Below are 17,877 nucleotides of genomic sequence, written 5' to 3' on the forward strand. Positions count from 1 at the left end.
CGCTGCCATCTGCGGCAGTGGCCGCCTCCTCCCGCAGCAGAATTATGACGCTGGGCTAATGCGGCGGGAGCAAGCTGTCACCTCCCTGCCCGGCCCTTGGGTGCCTCCACACCTCTCACCCAGGGGTGAAACACCCCCCAGTGCCCGATCCAGGGGTGCCGGGAACAGCTGCATCCCGGTGTGCCGGCCCACCCATGGGGACAGGGGCGGCCAGTGCCAGGGTCAGCGGGGAGCGGCCAGCGTGGCGATACAGCTGAGTCGGCTAATTTGCCCGTCCCTCCTCGCCGTCGGGTAAAAGCCAGCTCCGGAGCAGGGATTTGGGAGGGGGATTAGCTGGGCCAACCATCTGCTGCCAGCCAATCATCAGCACCCCCAGGAAAGCCAATAATTACAAAAATATGGTTTCCCACCCTGTTTCTCCATTACACCCAGCTGGGTGCTGTCCCCATGGTGGGCTCCCCGTGGAGCAGCACCCTGTCCTCTTCCCGGGGATGAGGGCTCCATGAGCAACCAACTGGGCACTCTTGGGAGCCCAACCCAGCCCTTTTTGGGTGCAGCACGAGCAGGCCTGACGCCGCGGCCGAGGGGCTGTGGGTGGTGGGTGGGGGTGAAGGAGCAAATGTTAAAGCCCGAGGCAGGGTCGTGACTCGGCTCAGTGACAGATGCTGGGGCAGATGCCACGGGATTACCCAGCCTAAAACCTTGGGATCTGCCCCCCTTCGCCCCAGCAGGCAGAGAGCGTTTAATTACTAATTTACTAATTACCCAAAGATGCTGGCGATGGGCTTGAGACCTGCGGTCAGGAGCAGCCCCAAGGCTCCAGCCACCCTAATCCCACTCGCTGTGGGGAGCTGGTGGATGCACCCTGGCCAGGGACAGCTTGGCTGGGGACAGTGAGTGACCCAGGGAAGCACCACTGTCCTGGCAGTCCCGCTCCTGTTGGTGACGGCATGGAGTGGTGGGGAATGGGACAGGACAGTGAGGACAAGGAGGAGACAATGGGGACATTGATGGGAATCAAGAGAAGATATTGGGGACCAAGGGGAGACAGTGAGGACCAGAAGGGGATGATGGAGACCACGAGGAGCTGATGGGGGGGAGGGAAGAGGATGGGGACCAAGAGGTGACAACAAGGATCAGGAGGGGGTGATGGGAACAAGGAGGAGGTGATGAGGACTGGGAGGCGATAATGAGGATCAGAGGGGACAATGGGAACCTGGATGTTTTGATGGTGACCCAGAGACAATGACAAATGTGGCGAGCAGGAGGTGACAGCAGTGATGGGGAAGGGATGATGGAGACCAGGACATGACAATAGGGACCATGTGAGGATGATGGGGACCAGGAAGCTGTGAAGGAGATCATGAGGGGGCAGTGGGATGCAATAGGGGTGGATGGAGATCACGGGGGATAGTAAGGGTTGAGATGGGATGATGGGGACTGGGAGGGGAGGATGGGAATGAGAAGGGTGTGATGGGTACATGTGGACAAGACAACAGAGACCAGGAGAGGATGGTGGAGACCAGAAGGAGACAAGACCAACAAGAAGGCGACATGAAGTTCCTGGAGGGTGGTGTGGGACTGGAGGTGGCTGGGAAGGGTTAATGTGGCTGCCTGCACTGAGCCAGGTCCAGGCCAGGCTCAAGTTTCACCTGTAATTAGCTCTTGTTTATTGGAGGCTCCTTGATAAATGATTCTTTGGAGGTTGCCCGATGACAGAGGGTGACAGTGACCCACCTGAGCCCTGCCAAAGCCTTCACTGACCCCCAGCAGCAGGATTAAAGTTTAATGTGACTCCAGAGCTGACCCCGGGCATGCACCACTCTGGGGCCACAGGGCTGGAGATAGGCTGGTGGCCACCTCTAGGACACGGGGCCGGGTAAAGGCAGATTGGCCTCCCAGGGCCAGAGGGTTTTGGCACCGAGAAGTGATTTGTCACCAGCCTGGTGGTCACTGGTTACCAGGGCATTGTGGCCACGGGGCTGTTTCATGACTCCTTTGGGGTCACCCACGAGGTTTGTGGATGAAATGTCACACCAGGTTGGGTTTGTCCCCCTGGGACTGGCCCTACAGGATGGGCACAGCGCCATGGTGCAGCCGGTCCGGGCACATTCCCAGGCACCGGTGGGGCCACATTCGAGTGCCAAGAGCCACCGCGGTGCTCCCGGGGCGGGCTGAGGTCCTGTCCTGCAGCCACTTTTGGAGCAGCGGCAGCTTGGGAAACACGGTGGAGTGAGGGGACCTTGGAGGTGACCCCAAGGTAAGGCAGCAGGGCACAGAATGAGCACCGAGGCCGCAGCTTGGGTTTCAGCAGGGTGACAACTGCGGGGACAGAGGAGTCCCTGAGGTACGGGGTACCTGTCCCCAGCTCTTGGGACATCGTGTTTTCTCCTTGCAGATGAATCTCCTCGCCCAGGTAAAGGGGGAGCTGGCAGGGAGGACACCTGCATCCAGGTGATCCCACCCCTCTGCCATAGCACCCAGTGTCCCTGGACCCCACAGCTGGGACCTGCCTGGTGCTGGGTCTGGGTTGGGGGGAGGGGATGTGTGGCCTGGGAGGCTGGGCTGAGCTGGGCTGGGTGCTGCCAGGGGAAGGGTGTCAGCAGGGGACAGGTCCCTGTCTTGCCCTGCACCCTCTCCCCACAGGTGAGCTCCCTCCTTCAGACCCTGCAAGCCCCGGACTGGCTGTTCCTCCAGTCCTGGCACTGGCTGGGCTCCTGGGTGAGGCAGGTTTGGGGGTGCTGGCATGGGAACCCCAGCCATGTGCTTGGGCAGGGGGTGGCAGCAGCCCAGGCCTGGGCTGAGCCGTGACACTGGTGCCAGCGGGGCTGACGCAAGGTGTTTGTCCCTCCAGGTGAGCAGCTCCAGGCAGGTAAGTGCTGGCATTGCCCCTGTGCCCTGCACTGCCCGTCTCACCCCCAGCACAACTGGGTCGATTCCTGCACACTCTGCCTTCTCCTCGGCACCCATGGGTGCTTCAGCACTTAGAGGAGGCAGTCCCTTCCCAGGGGGTTTCCATCCATGGAGACCCGAGACCCAAGCTGTGCTTAAGCCACCAAGGATGTGGGATGAGCCAGCAGAACAGTGATGCAGCTGGTGTCCCCAGGGCACCGGTGGCCCTGAAACACGGCTGGGTCCCCAGGCAGTGACTGGGGCAGTGACCACAGCAGGGTTCTTCCTCTGCGAGGGGCTGCTGGGACAACACTTTGACATGGTCCCCAACGGGGTGGCTGAGCCCCAGCCCGGGGACCTCTTCCTCTTCCCGCTGGCCTCCGGGGGCCCTGGCTGGTGGGGCGCCCACGCTGGCATCTACTGCGGTGACGGGGAGATCATCCACCTGGAAGGTGAGCCCCAGGAGGTGACACGGCATGGGGACATCCCCACGGAAGGGACATGGGGTACAGAGCCCACTTTGCCCGCAGGCAGCTCAGGGACATCGCCATCAGGCATCGTGGCTAAGCATGGCAAGAGCCACCTCCTGCGGACACGGGGCCCGGCCAAGGTGCTCCGGAGGAGGAGAGAGCTGGATGTGGCTGCCCTGCAGCGGCGGATCCGGGCGGCCATGGACCAGCCGGTGGAGTACGATACCATCACCTGCAACTGCATCCACTTCGCCCTCGCCCTCCTGGGGCTGGGCCACCTTGCTGGTGCCATGGTGGGTGCTACCACCAGATCAGATCAGGTGCCACCACGCTGGGACACCCTGGCACCTGCTCCAGCCAAGTGTCACCAAACCTTTTTTCCCAGGTATCTCCAGCGCTGCAGTGATGGAGGTGACAGAGCTCCTGGGGAACGTGTGGGGCTGGAGCATCCTTCCCTGGGGACCAGAACTTCACCAATGTGGCAATAAACAGATGCATGGAAACCCTGTGCCAGCCCTGTTTGATTAGTTGTTTTCTCACTTTTCCCAGAAGCTGCTGTCAAGTAGCACCCCACCTTGACACACCTTGAGGGAAAAGGCTGCTCTTTGCTCTCCATGGCCTCCTGAGACAACATCTGCCTCTTTCATTGGTGGCATTTAATTTTGAGCATAAAAATGAATATTCTGTGGGCTTCTGGGCCGAAAGGCTGGATCAGGTCTGGCTGGAGGTTGGTTGTGAACCCCAGGGGTCAACTCTGTGTCCAGTCCTGGTCAACATCTTCATTTTTGGTCCTGTTGATGGGGTAGAGTGTGGCTGCAGTGAGGGGGGAGTGAGTCACCAACCCATGGTGATCCTGGCACCCCTGGAGGGCTGGGTCCTGTGCTGGCCTCTCCAGTATGAGAGACAGGGACATACTGGAGAGACACCACAAAGGGCCACCAAGGGTCTGGAGCATTTCCCATAGGAAGGGAAGCTGAAAGAGCTGGGGCAGTTCAGCAGGGAGAAGGGAATGTCCAGTGGGATTTTATCAGTGTTTATGGGGGGGAAAGAAGGTGGAGTCTGGCTCTTCTCTGTGTCTCCTGAGGATTGGTGTCTCCAGGAGAGCAGCAGGGCCCCCAGGGAAGTTCTGAGACCCAAGCAGGGTTGAGGTCCCTGGGAGGGCTGGAGTGGGTGTGTCCCCTTTCTCTGTGCTGGAGATTAATTGCTGTCCATTAATTAGATGCTTTACTCAATTCTGCTACTTGAACCACGGCCATTTTCCCTTGCTGCCTCACTGCTGTGGGATGGGGTGAGTGCCGCCCCATCCACACCAGCTCCGGAGTTGGTCAGCTGCCTGGAGAAATAATAGCAGGAATATCTGCCAATAGTGTAAAGCACCTGGGAAAAATCAAAGAAAAGCAAACAAAATCTCAACTATAATAATATCAATAATGATATCTGTAATAGCTATAATTTATAGTAATATGTTATATAAAAATATCTATGAAACACCATCCTATGTATAGTCATATCTGTAGTAATATCTAATATATACATTTGTATTTATTAACATCTGTAGTATAGTTAATATATGATAATATATCTAGTATATGGTAATACCTATCATGTTATTGATAATAATATATAATATAAACTACGATATCTATAACAATATCTATAAGAATAGTATAAATTAATATGATACCTAATATATAATACATAATAATTCAGATATCATACAGCACATATACTATTGTGTGGAATATAGATAATAAAATACTGAATTTTATAATACAGTAGATAATATACAATACACAATATGTAATATATACTACATTATATACTATATAATACAATTAATCTAATCTGCAATATAATATAACATAGTATAACATATTGCATCTATAACGTATAGCATATATAACATATTGCATATATTACATCGTATATAAACTTTAGAATGTAGAATGGTTTATGGATTAACTATAATACAGTATGATTGAATATGGCAAATATATAGTATTGCAAAATTAATGCAATCTGTAATATATTATAATGTAATGTAGTAAATAACATGCAATATATGGTATACAGTATGCAGCATGCAATAGAATACATAAAATTATATATGATATATAATATATTAAGCGTATATTATGTATACTGCACACAGTACTATGTATAAAACAATAACGTATAAAATAATAATGTAATATAGTATGATAAAATAATACATATTATAACATACGAACATATAGCATTTTTCAGTATAATCTATTTTAAATATGTCCGATTATAATCACACACAATAATGCCTATTAGTGTAACTGTAGATTTTCATGATTCTGGACTGGTGCGATGTGTGCGGCTGTGAGCTCAGTGACAGCCACTATATCACAGCCATGTCCCCACATCGCTCCTCCTAAAATCACCCGTGTCCCGCTCCCAAACGTGAGCAGGAGCGGGGCTGCGGGGCTGGGGGGCTGCGGGGCAGGGACCCTCTGGGGGCGCAGAGCCCCCCGCGCTCCCGCTCCCGATGTCGGCGGGGGTCGATCCAGGCGGGCGCTGCCCCCGGCCCGGGGCCGGGCCCGTCCCCGCCCGCGCTGACATCAGTTCCCGCGTCCCCCCCGCATCCCGCATCCCGCATCCCTCCCGCCGCCATGGCCGCCAGCCCGGCCTACGGCGAGGAGAAGGGCGGCTCCTCCAGCCTGGGCGAGCCCGAGTACGGCCACGACCCCGCCAGCGGCGGCATCTTCTCCTCCGACTACAAGAGGTGGGAACAATGCGGGCACAGGGGACAAGGACGAGCCTGCCCGTGTGGCTGCCACCGCAGGCCTTCGCCGCCGTTCTCGGCGGGGACGTGGTACCGGAGCAGCGGCTGGAGCGGCCCCGGCGTGGGGACGGGGATGGGGATGGGGATGAGGATGAGGATGGTGATGGGGATGTGGATAGGGATAAGGATGGGGATGGGGTCAGGGATGGGGACAGGGGATGCGGTCACGTCGCCGCCACCGTCATTGCAGGTTGCAAAGGCCGGAGAGGGTTTTGTGGGAACACCGCGGGATTTTGGAGCTGGTGTGGTTGAGGGAGACGTGCGGGGACCCCCTTTGAACCTCCCGCCCTCAGGCTGGGGCATCCCGGGCACGGTGTTCCCCCCAACGGGATCTGCTGGCTCCTGTGGCTCTCCTGAGCTGACACCCCCCCACCGCATCGAGGTTCCAAACGGGGGGGGGGGGGGGAGGGGGGGTGTTGAGGAATGTCACCCCTGCGTGGGAGAGGCTGCTGGGGGGGCAGGGGTGAAGAGGGATGGGGGGGATGTGTGCTCCTGGAGCTGCAGGAATGTCTCATTGCCCTCCCTACCGTGTCAGTGTCCCCCAGTCTGGCAGTGTCCCCCCCTCTGAGGCCCCAGCAGGAAATCACTGTCTGACAGTGTCACTCTCTCTCCCCCTGGCCATGTCCCCCCGTCCAGCAGTGTCCCCTCCATCCCTGGCCCTGTGGTATTATCCCCCATTATGACAGTGTCCCTCCAGTCCTGATTCCCTGGCAGTGTCCCCCACTTTGAATGTGTACCCTATCTTGACCTCTTGGCAGTGTCCCCAGTCTGGGAGTGTCCCCTTTCCCTCTATTCCTCCCTAATGCTAAAGAGTGTCCCCCATTGTGGATGTGTCCCTGATTTGTGACGTGCTGGCAGTGTCCCCATCTCACTGGGTCCCCCCTTCCCTGAACTCCTGGCAGTGTCCCCTTCTCTCTGATACCCTGGCAATGTCCCCCAGCACGACAGTGTCCACCCAGTCCTGAGCCCCTGGCACTGTCCCCCACTCTGGATGTGCCCTCCATCCATGACCTGCTAGCAGTATCCCCATCTCATAGTGTCCCCTCCTTTCCTGACCCCTGGGCAGTGTCCTTTGCCCTGTCTGGCAGTGTCACACTCCCTACCCCTGGCTGTGTCCCCCAGTATGACAGTTTCCCCCAACCCTGATCCACTGGCACTGTCCTCCAGTCTGGCAGTGCCCTCCATCCATGACCCACTGGCAGTGTCCTGATCTCAGAGTGTGTGCCCCTTCCATGATCTCCTGGCAGTGTTCCCCAGTTTAGTCAAGTTTCCCCCTCTCTGACCCCTCCTTGGCAATGTCTTCTGGCCTGGAAGTGCTCCCCTGCTCCCCACATCTGCCAGTGTTCCCTGACCTCCACGGGCAGTGTCCCCCACTCTGGCAGCCTCCCCCAGCCCTGACACCCTGGCTGTGTCCCCCAGTCTGTCCAGGCTACCTCAGTGATCTGCCATCAGTGTCTCCCACTCTGGCAGTGTCACCACCCTCACGGCAGTGTCCTCTTACTCCTGACCTCCTGGCAGTGTCCCCCACACCCACAGGGTCCCTATAATCTGCATGCTGCCCTTCACCAGAGCCACACCAGGTCTGCCACCACTCCTGCGAGCCATCCATGGCATCCATGGCACATGGGGCAAGACAAATGCACCAAGTGTGACCCCACCACCCAGGTGGGACACCCACAGGTGCCCCATCATGCCGCCCTACCACCTAGGTGGGTGTCCCACCATGATGTGCGTTCCCTGCCCAGGACTGAGCCACTCAGCACTGGGGAAGGAGCTCCCTGCAGTGTTCCCAAGTCCCAGCTGCAGGTCAGATGTCACTTCGGATGTGACATCGCAAGTTGGCCTCATCCACTGGGAAGGGCGTCCTGATCGAGGCTGCAACCCAACCCCAACCACAGCATCAGGTTTCAGCCGGCTGTGCTGGGCAGAGGAGCGGGGCCACAGCCCTGTCACCATCCCCAGGGCCACTACCCCCAGCTAAAGCCATGATGTCCTTGCCGCCAGTGCAGAAGCTGCTGCGGCAGCTACCAGTGGGGCCGGCTGGCTGGCCGAAAACACCAGAGGGTGGTGATGTGGCTGAGGAGGTGACAAGCCCGGTGCTGGCCACCGAGGCTGGACAACCCACCTGCTACAGCGCCCTGCGAGCTGATGAGCTGCGGCCACTCGCCGGCACTGAGCCCGCAGTGGACACTGGCACCGGGCCACCACCGCGGTAAGACTCCCCTGAGGAGCCCCCCCGGACCCTCTGGTGATGGTGGCTCTGGCCAAGCATCATCCCATGGGTGTCACCCTCAGCTGCTGCAGGTAGACACAGCCTTGCAGGTGCCCCCAGTTTGGGGGGGACCAGTGTCCCTGAGAAAAGAGGACAGTGGTGACAACTTTACAAAAGGCTGGTGGCATTTTCCCAGTCCTGGGAGGGGACAGGGAAAGGGCTTTTCGTCAGGGCGTGCTGGCACATCCATGCCACTATGTCCATGAGGGGACAAGGGACACCCACCCAAGCCAGGATGAAGCTGGTGATGGGCACCTGTGATTTAGTGACAATGTAGGGTGACAACCACAGCCAGGATGGGACGGGGTTCTCGTCCCAGTGCCTGGGATGGGGATGGCGCTGGGTGCCAGCACCATGCCAGTCCCTCTGGTTCCTCTTTCACCTGGCTGTAACCCAACTCCTGTCCCCATAAATATTTCATGGTGAAGGGTTGGATTGCCGGCCTGATGGCAGGCTGGGAGCAGAAAAAAAGGACTAAAACCAGGTAAAAATGTGAAAATGGGAATTTTTTTCCCCTTGGTGTGGTTCAGGCATGATGACCTCAAGGAGATGCTTGACAGCAACAAGGATTCACTCAAGCTGGAGGCCATGAAGAGGATTGTGGCGGTGGGTGTTGCTGTCACTGGTGGGGACCACTGCTGGTGCCGAGCTGTGTCACGTTGTACCGGCCCCTGCCATGCCAGCTGCCCAGCGTCACACCACTTCTTTTCCCCCTAGATGATTGCCCGGGGTAAAAACGCCTCTGATCTCTTCCCAGCTGTGGTGAAAAACGTTGCCTGCAAGAACATTGAGGTGAGGAAGATCTTGGGTGGCCCTGGCAGCATCCCAGGGTCTGGGACTTTCCCTGTAGGAGAGTTTTGGGGATTGCCTGGGTTTTGGGGGGCTCTGAGGTGGCACCTTCACCCTGCAGGTGAAAAAGCTGGTGTACGTGTACCTGGTGCGCTATGCAGAGGAGCAGCAGGATCTGGCCCTGCTCTCCATCTCCACCTTCCAGCGAGGACTCAAGGTGAGCTGGTTTGGGGACCCAGGGGAGGTCTGGGGGAGCACTGAGCCCTCCCCAGATGCACTGCAGCTCCCCATATGTCCCCCACAGGACCCCAACCAGCTGATCCGCGCCAGCGCCCTGCGGGTCCTGTCCAGCATCCGTGTGCCCATCATCGTGCCCATCATGATGTTGGCCATCAAGGAGGCTGCCTCGGACATGTCTCCGTACGTGCGCAAGACGGCCGCCCATGCCATCCCCAAGCTGTACAGGTAATGGAGGGGTCAGCTGCTAAATGTAGGGTATAAGGGTCTTGGCTGCTTGGTACAGGCAGGGATGGGGAGGAGTTTGGTCCAGCATCACCTGCCCTGCTCCTCCCTCACAGCCTCGACTCAGACCAGAAGGACCAGCTCATTGAAGTGATCGAGAAGCTGCTGGCGGACAAGACCACGGTGAGCAGGCTGCTGTGTCTCCCCCACCTCTAAATCTGGGAACATCACTGGCCTGGTGTCCTCGTGGGGATGGAGATGTTCCCACCAAATTGGTGTCATCTTGGGGATCCCCAAAGGGCTGGCATCCTCATGGGGATGCCACTGTCCCCACTGATCCAGCATCCTCACAGGAATGCAGATGTTCCCACCAAATTAGTGTCCTTGTGAGGATGAAGCCATCCCTGGAGAGCTGGCATCCTTGTGGGAGTGCTGCTGTCCCTAACAGGCCAACATCCTCATGGGGAATCCACCAACTCCATTGAGCTGGCATCCCTACAAGGAAGGGTTTCCCACTAAACCAGCACCCTCACGGAGATGCCACCATCCCCTCCAAACCAGCATCTTGTTGATGATGCCACCACTCCAGTGAGTCACCCCAGGCTTTCCCTCCACAGCTGGTGGCTGGCAGCGTGGTAATGGCATTCGAGGAGGTGTGCCCAGAGCGCATAGACCTCATCCACAAGAACTACCGCAAGCTCTGCAACCTGCTCATCGATGTGGAGGAGTGGGGGCAGGTGGTCATCATCAACATGCTGACCCGCTATGCCCGCACCCAGTTCCTCAGTCCCAACCAGAACGTGAGTTCGGAGTACAGGATGCCCTGAGAGCCTTGGGGTGTCCTGGGAGCCCCGAGGGAGGTGGGGTGAAGGGGGACTGCTCTTGGGGATGCAAAGAGTCCTACCTGCCAGCAGGAGTCCTTGCTGGAGGAGAACACTGAGAAGGCTTTCTATGGCTCAGAGGAGGAGGACACCAAGGACGCCAAGGCAGAGGCAGCCTCGTTGGCCAAGCGCAAGCCCTACGTCATGGACCCCGACCACCGCCTGCTCCTGCGCAACACCAAGCCCCTGCTGCAGAGCCGCAATGCCGCGGTGAGACCCTCACTCCCACCCTGTTTGTCCCCCAGGGCACCGGTGGTGTCAATCAGCCTGGGCTTATGATGTTCCCACGGCCAAGGACTCACTGGGGTGCTTGAGGGACACCCAGGGATGGGTGTCCGCAGGGTCAGGCTACCTCCAGGTGCTGAGGGTGGGACTGGGGGACACGGCCATTCCTCAGGGTGTCCCCCATTCCCACCAGGTGACATTTGGGTTTGTGTCCATAGGTGGTGATGGCTGTGGCACAGCTCTACTTCCACCTGGCACCCAAGGCAGAGGTTGGAGTCATTGCCAAGGCGCTGGTACGGCTCCTGCGGAGTCACAGGTCTGTGACACTGGGGTTGTGGTGGTCTCCTACCCCTCCACCCTAGTTGTTGAAACACATGGGGAGCTCTAAGACGCTGTGAGAGACCCCCAAAAAGCCCATCCCTGGAGGGACATCAGGTTGGAGGCCTTTTTGGGCTGGCCCAGTCCAGACATGGGGTGACAACATCTTGGTAGTACCAGCCTGGTGGTGGGTCCTGGCCCGTATTCACAGGGACTTGCTGAGGGTGTCTGGTCCTGCCCCACTGATGGTGGTCCCCTCTTTGTCCCCACAGCGAGGTGCAGTATGTTGTGCTGCAGAATGTGGCCACCATGTCCATCAAGCGGCGGGTGAGTCTCAGACTTGGTGTGGGAGGAGCTGACGCTGTTGACTCTGGAGCGAGATGACGATTAGCCAGCAAGGTCACCAGAGCTTGGAGGTGGCCTTGGCAAGGTGGGGGGACAGAGATGGCACTAATGTCTCTGGCTGTGCATGCAGGGGATGTTTGAGCCCTATCTGAAGAGTTTCTACATCCGCTCCACGGACCCCACACAGATCAAGATCCTCAAGGTGAGCTGGAAACACCCGGCAGAACCTGTCAGGGGTGGCTTTGGGGCTTCATGAAGCCTTTTCCTTGGGTCAGGTATCCTTATGCCCTGGGGGCAGGAGAACAGCCAGGCCCCTGTGCCCTGTCACCATGCTCCTATGCTGCCCATCTCGTCCTCTTTCCCACAGCTGGAGGTCCTCACCAACCTGGCCAATGAGACCAACATCTCCACCATCCTGCGGGAGTTCCAGGTATGCCACCGCCATACTGAGGCTGCCACCCTGGCATGGCTCTTGGTGCCAAACCACCACCATGGAGGGGGCAGAGGAGAGCCCCTCCAGGAGGAGTGGGCTGAGGCCATGCCAACCCCATCGGGGGTTCCAAAGGGCCCCAATGTGTGACAACCACCAGGGGGGATGCCCGTCACTGGCACATGGGTGACATGTCATGTGTGCCCTCCATGCCTGTGCAGACCTACATCCGCAGCATGGACAAGGACTTTGTGGCGGCCACCATCCAAGCCATCGGGCGCTGTGCTACCAACATCGGGAAGGTGCGGGACACCTGCCTCAATGGCCTGGTCCAGCTCCTCTCCAACAGGGATGGTAAGTGCACACAGCAGGGGTGAAACAGGAGCTCCGTTGCTCTCAGGGCAGGGCCTCGCTGAGGCCGGGTGTCTGCCCGCAGAGCTGGTGGTGGCTGAATCCGTGGTGGTCATCAAAAAGCTGCTGCAGATGCAGCCCGCCCAGCACAGTGAGATCATCAAGCACATGGCCAAGCTCACGGACAACATCCAGGTGGGTTGGGGTGTTGCTGACCCACAGGAGCAGGGAATGGCAGCAGTGCCACATGTCCGAGGGCATTTCACAGGTGCCAATGGCGCGGGCCAGCATCTTGTGGCTCATCGGTGAGTACTGTGAGCACGTGCCCAAGATCGCGCCTGATGTGCTGCGCAAGATGGCCAAGTCCTTCACCAACGAGGAGGACATTGTCAAGCTGCAGGTCATCAATCTGGCAGCTAAGCTCTACCTGACCAACTCCAAGCAGGTACCAGGGGTGTGATCCTATGGTGTGCCTCAGTTTCCCTGTCAGGGAGGGAGAGGCCAGCCCTGAGCATGTTCTCTGCCACAGAGCAAGCTGCTGACCCAGTACGTCCTCAACTTGGCCAAGTATGATCAGAATTACGACATCCGCGACCGGGCTCGCTTCATCCGCCAGCTCATCGTGCCCACCGAGAAGAGCGGGGCCCTCAATAAGTATGCCAAGAAGCTTTTCCTGGCCCAAAAACCAGCTCCCATCTTGGAGTCCTCCTTCAAAGGTACCCATCCCTGGTCACGGGGCATTGGGACACGGGGCCAGCTGTCACCACAATGCTGCATAGCTGTCCCTGAGCTGCTGCCTCCTCTCACCTCATTGTAGATCGGGACCATTTCCAACTGGGCTCCCTGTCCCATCTGCTCAATGCTAAGGCTGTGGGCTACCAGGAGCTGCCCGACTGGCCGGACGAGGCCCCTGATCCCTCCGTGAGGAACGTGGAGGTGCGTGGAGCACCCTGGGTGCATGGGGGAGGAGGGGCCAAGGTGGGGACACTGTCTCAAGTTCTTGGAAGAGCCCCAGAAGGTGCCCAGGTACTGCTCACCTGCCCCCGTTCCCTCCCTAGTGCTCACACATCCGCTTGGGGATGGGGGGACAAGGGTGGCTGTTTGGATCCCCCAGTCATGGGTGGTGGCTCTGTTCCATCAACCCTGTGCCAGCAGGTTCCTGAGTGGACCAAGTGCACCAGCCGGGAGAAGAGGAAGGAGAAGGTGGAGAAGCCTTTCTACTCTGACTCAGAGGGCGAGTCGGGGCCCACAGAGTCGGCAGACAGTGGTGAGGACCTGATGGCATGAGACATTGGGCAGTGGTCACTGTGGCCATCAGGCAGGTGCCACAATGGTGGGGCATTGGACAGGGGACATGAGAGTGGGGACACCCCATCATGGAAGGGACATGGCAGGAGATGTGGAGGGATGCAGTGGTGGGCAGTGGGGATGCAGTGGAATGCAGTGGGACTATGCAGGGATGCAGTGGAGAGGCAGCAGCAGGTGTGGGGATGCAGTGGAGGATGGAGGATGTAGTGGGATGAAGTGGGAGATGGGGGAATGTGGGGGGGCACAGCAGCAGGGCTGAGCTGTGCCCCCACAGAGCCTGAGTCCAGCAGTGAAGAGAGTGGCAGCAGCAGCTCTGGCAGCTCCAGCTCTGGCAGCGAGGAGGAGGAGGAAGAAGAGGAGGAGGAAGATAGCGGGGAGCAGTCAGAGGACAAGGAGGAGGAAGAGGAGAAGAGGCCGAAGAGGAAGGACAAGGAAGGTTCCCATAAAGCAGTCTCAGGGAGCGCGGGCAGGTACCCCCTGGGAAGGCGGGGGGGTGCTCCCAGTGAAACCCCCACCCCAGCCCCCTGAGCTGGGCTCTCCCCACAGCCCCAGCGAGGAAGAGGAGGAGGAGGAAGGGGCAAAGAAGGCCAAGAAGAAGAAGACCTCTCAGGGGAGGAAGGGCCATGCCAAAACCTCATCAGAGGAGGCCAGCACCTCCGAGAGCAGCTCCTCCGGCTCCGACTCGGGCTCCGAGGCAGAGGCCAAGCGGAGGAAGGCGGTGAGGGCTGGGATGGGCTGGGATGGGGGGCAGCACAGGGATACCTGGACCCCCTATTGAACCCCCCACCTCTGCCCTCCTGCAGCCCCCCAGCAGCAAGGCCGGCCCCAAGGAGATCTCCCTGCTTGACCTGGATGACTGTGAGTGGCTGCCCGGAACATGCAAATGGCCGTGGTGGTGCTGCTGGGGAAACTGAGGCATGAGCACGCACCCCAATGTGATCAGGACTCCATGGGTCCTTTGGGAGCCGCAGAGTTGGGACAAGGACAGGTGTGGTGAGGGGCCCTTGTCCCCAGAGGATGGCTGTGGGACAGGCTGTGCCCATGGGATTGTCCCCATGTGGCTGTGCACAGGGACAGCCTACAGGGTTGTGTCTAGACCAATGGAGTTCTGCCACTGGGCTGTCCTTGTGTGGCTCTCCCCGTGGCACTATGCCACCAGGGCTGTCCCCACATGGCTGTCCCCATGAGGCTGTCCCCATGGAGTTGTGCCCATGGCACTATGCCACCAGGGCTGTCCCCACATGGCTGTCCCCATGAGGCTGTCCCCATGGAGTTGTGCCCATGGCACTATGCCACCAGGGCTGTCCCCACATGGCTGTCCCCATGAGGCTGTCCCCATGGGACAATGCCACCAGGGCTGTCCCCACATGGCTGTCCCCATGTGGTTGTTCCCATGGAGCTGTGCCACCAGGGCTGTCCCGATGCCATTGTCCCCATGGAGCTGAGCCATTAGAACTGTCCCTGTGGGTGTCCCCATGGGGCTATGCCACCAGGTCTGTCCCCATGGGACTGTGAGCTCTGTTAACCCTTTCCTCCCCCCTCCCCACCCTGCAGTCACACCCCCTCCTCCCCAGCCCATCCCCTCCAGCAGCATCGTCTCCACCAGCCTGGTGACCGACCTGGAGGGCCTCACTCTCACCGACACCTCCCTGACGCCCACCGTAAGTGTCCCTCATGCCCTCCCTGGGGGGGTCCCAGGCCCTCTGTCACCTGTGGGGGTCTCCTGGGCCCCCTGCCACCTACAGGGGTTGCAGGGAGCGCTTAGCAGCCCCTGCTGTCCCCCGGTGCAGCTGCTGAGCCCGGCGTTCAGTGCGGTGAAGACCTACGAGCTGCTGCACCGCATGGCAGGCGAGGGGCTCGCGGTTGAGTACTGCTTCAGCCGCCGGCCCTTCCCGGGAGACCCCCACATGGTGGCCGTCCAGATCCAGATCTCCAACAACACTGACACCGAGGTGAAGAACCTGCGAGTCAACGAACCCAAGCCCCTCTCTGGCATGCGGATACAGGAGTTCCCTGAAATCGGTATGGCATGGCACAGCATGGCACGGCATGGCCGTACCGCTGTGGGAGAATGGGGACAGGGGTTGGGTGGGAACGTGGGATATAATGGCAGCTCTGTGGTTCCAGAGCGCCTGGCACCAGGGGACACAGCCAGTGTGGTGATGGGCATCGACTTCTGTGACTCCACCCAGGCAGCAAACTTCCAGCTGTGGTGAGCATCTGGCACCGGGCAGGGCAGGATGGGTGTCCCCAGGGATCAGGGTGTCAGGTGCTCCAGAGATGGGGAAAGTGGGATAGGTACCAACATCCCTCCAAGTAGCAGGGGACAGGGGACAGCAGAAACAGGGCATGGGGTATCCCGGGGGATGGAGGACAGCAGGACAGGCACCAGGGTCCCTCCAGGGGAGAGGAGACACTTGGATGGATGTGGGGTAGTCGGGGGACAGCAAGAAATGCACAGGGATTCCTGCAGGGGACAAGGAGGCAGCAGCAGCTTCAGGTCCAGCCTGACAGGTTCCCCCCCATTCCTGAGCCCTTTTGTGTCACAGTTTCCCCTGGCCACCCCTGCCCAGGGCAGAGATGGGAAGCAGGACGTGGAGAGAGGACATATTCTGAGCACGTGCCCCTCTCACCCGCCTGTCTCCCCAGCACTCACACACGCCAGTTCTACGTCTCCATCCAGCCGCCTGTGGGGGAGCTCATGGCCCCCGTCTTCATGAGTGAGAACGAGTTCAAGAAGGAGCAGGGTGAGTGGGGTCAGGGATGGGGACAGGGCGCTGCACGGGCACCCACCACTGACACTCACTCCCAATTTTGTCCCCTCTGCCGCCCTCGCTGTGGCCCTAGAGCACCTGGCACGGCCGGGTGAGGGTAAGTGGCCGCTCGGCCGGCCCCTAGACTAGCTCTGCTCCCCTCACTCCCTCCTGCACCCCCAGCCTGCGGGTTGGGGTGAGCACACTGGTGCCGGGGTGGCCTTGTTGGGTCCCCCCAAAGCGTGAAGGGCTCGTTCCACTCCTGGCGCTCCCAGAACTGTGTCCGGTGAGTGACGCCCTGTGTCCCTGTGCTCCTGGATCAGCACATCCCCACCCTGCCCACACAGATGGGGGCTGTGTTGGGGGGGGGTGCACGGTGCCCTGCAGCACCTGGCCCCATTGCTGCCACTGTCCAGAGGAGCCCATCCCCAGGGACGTAGCTGCTGCCACCAGGCAGAGACATGGGGATGAGCCCAGGAAGGGTCATGAAGGATTTTCCCAAATCCACTGACTCCTGAACCAAGAGCAAGCAGAGCAGCCAGCTCAGGATGTCATAGGGAACGCAGGGAGCTGGAGGGGCTTGCTTTGGGCATGTCAAAGCAGGGCCCAGTAGGGTGTGTGGCCAGAGACAGGCAGGTGCTTCTGTTATCTGCTCTAGGGAAGCTGATGGGCATGAGCGAGATCACAGAGAAGCTGACGCTGCCTGAGAAATGCCGGAGTGACCACACCATTGTCCAGCAAGTGACCTCAGCTGCCAATGTGGGCCGCGTGCCCTGTGGTGCCAGCAACGAGTACAGGTAGCTGGACCCCCACACCTGGATCAGTTCCCACCCAAATCACAGTGGGGACACTCAGGGCTTCCTTTAGGACAAGGAGCCTGCATGAACCCAGACGTGACAGTGTGACAGTGGCCGTGGGTGGCAGGCACCTGCTTGTCCCCACCGGAGCATCCCATGGGACCAGAGGGTGACAGGGGACAGCTTACCTTGAAGCCCTGTGTTCACCACCCAACAGGTTCGCGGCCAAGACGGTGACAAGCGGGAGCCTGGTGCTCATCACCCTGGAGCGGCGGGAGGGCTCCACGGCCCAGCTGACCATCAACAGTGAGAAGATGGTCATCGGCACCATGCTGGTGAAGGACATCATCCAGGCCCTGGCACAGTGACAGCCGGGCCCTTCTGCACCCACGGCCCTGCCCTCCCACCCCTTCTGCCCCATGCCACTCCCCAAAACACTCCCTGCCCCCATTTCTGCCAGGTTATTCCCTGATCCGATCCCAAAAGGGGCGGCAGGCAGCGACCCCCGGGCCGGCTTTGCTGCTGAGTGGATGGAGCAGAATGCGGCAGATGGGATGCAGGGAGATGTCCTACTCGGAAGGGCAGAAGCGGTTCTAGCCCCCATGGAGCACAATGTGCCCCCAGTCCCTCACCATCATCTCCCAATGTAACCCTTATTTATTATGTCCAGGATCTCCCAATAAAGCTCTTCTCCAACCTGCTCCCTTTCCCTCTTCTGCTCTGTGTGCTCATCAACCCCAGATTCCCCCCATGCCGGGCTCTGCCAGCCTCC

At 58.9% G+C, this 17,877-nt stretch overlaps 2 protein-coding genes across 9 annotated transcripts; both read left to right on the plus strand.

The window, feature by feature from the left end:
- The first annotated feature begins 2,133 nt into the window (after positions 1 to 2,133).
- On the plus strand, positions 2,134 to 3,865 carry LOC125332698. 6 transcript variants are annotated; one of them, XM_048317878.1, is made up of 7 exons: positions 2,134 to 2,260; positions 2,399 to 2,416; positions 2,647 to 2,721; positions 2,855 to 2,872; positions 3,107 to 3,344; positions 3,423 to 3,655; positions 3,748 to 3,865. In XM_048317878.1, the coding sequence occupies exons 2-7, from the start codon at positions 2,399 to 2,401 to the stop codon at positions 3,766 to 3,768; spliced, it is 603 nt and encodes a 200-aa protein (XP_048173835.1). In that variant the 5' UTR covers positions 2,134 to 2,260; the 3' UTR covers positions 3,769 to 3,865. The 6 variants fall into 6 exon arrangements, with proteins under 6 accessions (XP_048173835.1, XP_048173836.1, XP_048173838.1 ...); XM_048317879.1 differs by having other exon boundaries at positions 3,143 to 3,344; XM_048317881.1 differs by having other exon boundaries at positions 3,188 to 3,344.
- A 2,082-nt stretch (positions 3,866 to 5,947) lies between these two features.
- On the plus strand, positions 5,948 to 17,806 carry AP3B2 (adaptor related protein complex 3 subunit beta 2). Of its 3 annotated transcripts, XM_048317605.1 has the most exons (29): positions 5,948 to 6,114; positions 8,977 to 9,052; positions 9,164 to 9,238; positions 9,357 to 9,452; positions 9,540 to 9,700; positions 9,814 to 9,880; positions 10,315 to 10,497; positions 10,612 to 10,788; positions 11,022 to 11,119; positions 11,394 to 11,448; positions 11,597 to 11,668; positions 11,834 to 11,896; positions 12,118 to 12,250; positions 12,333 to 12,442; positions 12,516 to 12,692; positions 12,777 to 12,963; positions 13,065 to 13,183; positions 13,403 to 13,514; positions 13,830 to 14,025; positions 14,102 to 14,273; positions 14,359 to 14,413; positions 15,110 to 15,216; positions 15,346 to 15,577; positions 15,683 to 15,767; positions 16,205 to 16,302; positions 16,403 to 16,426; positions 16,967 to 17,105; positions 17,323 to 17,440; positions 17,566 to 17,806. In XM_048317605.1, the coding sequence occupies exons 1-29, from the start codon at positions 6,002 to 6,004 to the stop codon at positions 17,575 to 17,577; spliced, it is 3,312 nt and encodes a 1,103-aa protein (XP_048173562.1). In that variant the 5' UTR covers positions 5,948 to 6,001; the 3' UTR covers positions 17,578 to 17,806. The 3 variants fall into 3 exon arrangements, with proteins under 3 accessions (XP_048173562.1, XP_048173561.1, XP_048173564.1); XM_048317604.1 differs by having other exon boundaries at positions 17,323 to 17,806; XM_048317607.1 differs by lacking the exon at positions 16,403 to 16,426 and having other exon boundaries at positions 5,949 to 6,114; positions 17,323 to 17,806.
- The last annotated feature ends 71 nt before the right edge of the window (positions 17,807 to 17,877 follow it).

Source organism: Corvus hawaiiensis, chromosome 13, assembly GCF_020740725.1.
Source record: "Corvus hawaiiensis isolate bCorHaw1 chromosome 13, bCorHaw1.pri.cur, whole genome shotgun sequence".
Lineage (NCBI taxonomy): Eukaryota > Metazoa > Chordata > Aves > Passeriformes > Corvidae > Corvus > Corvus hawaiiensis.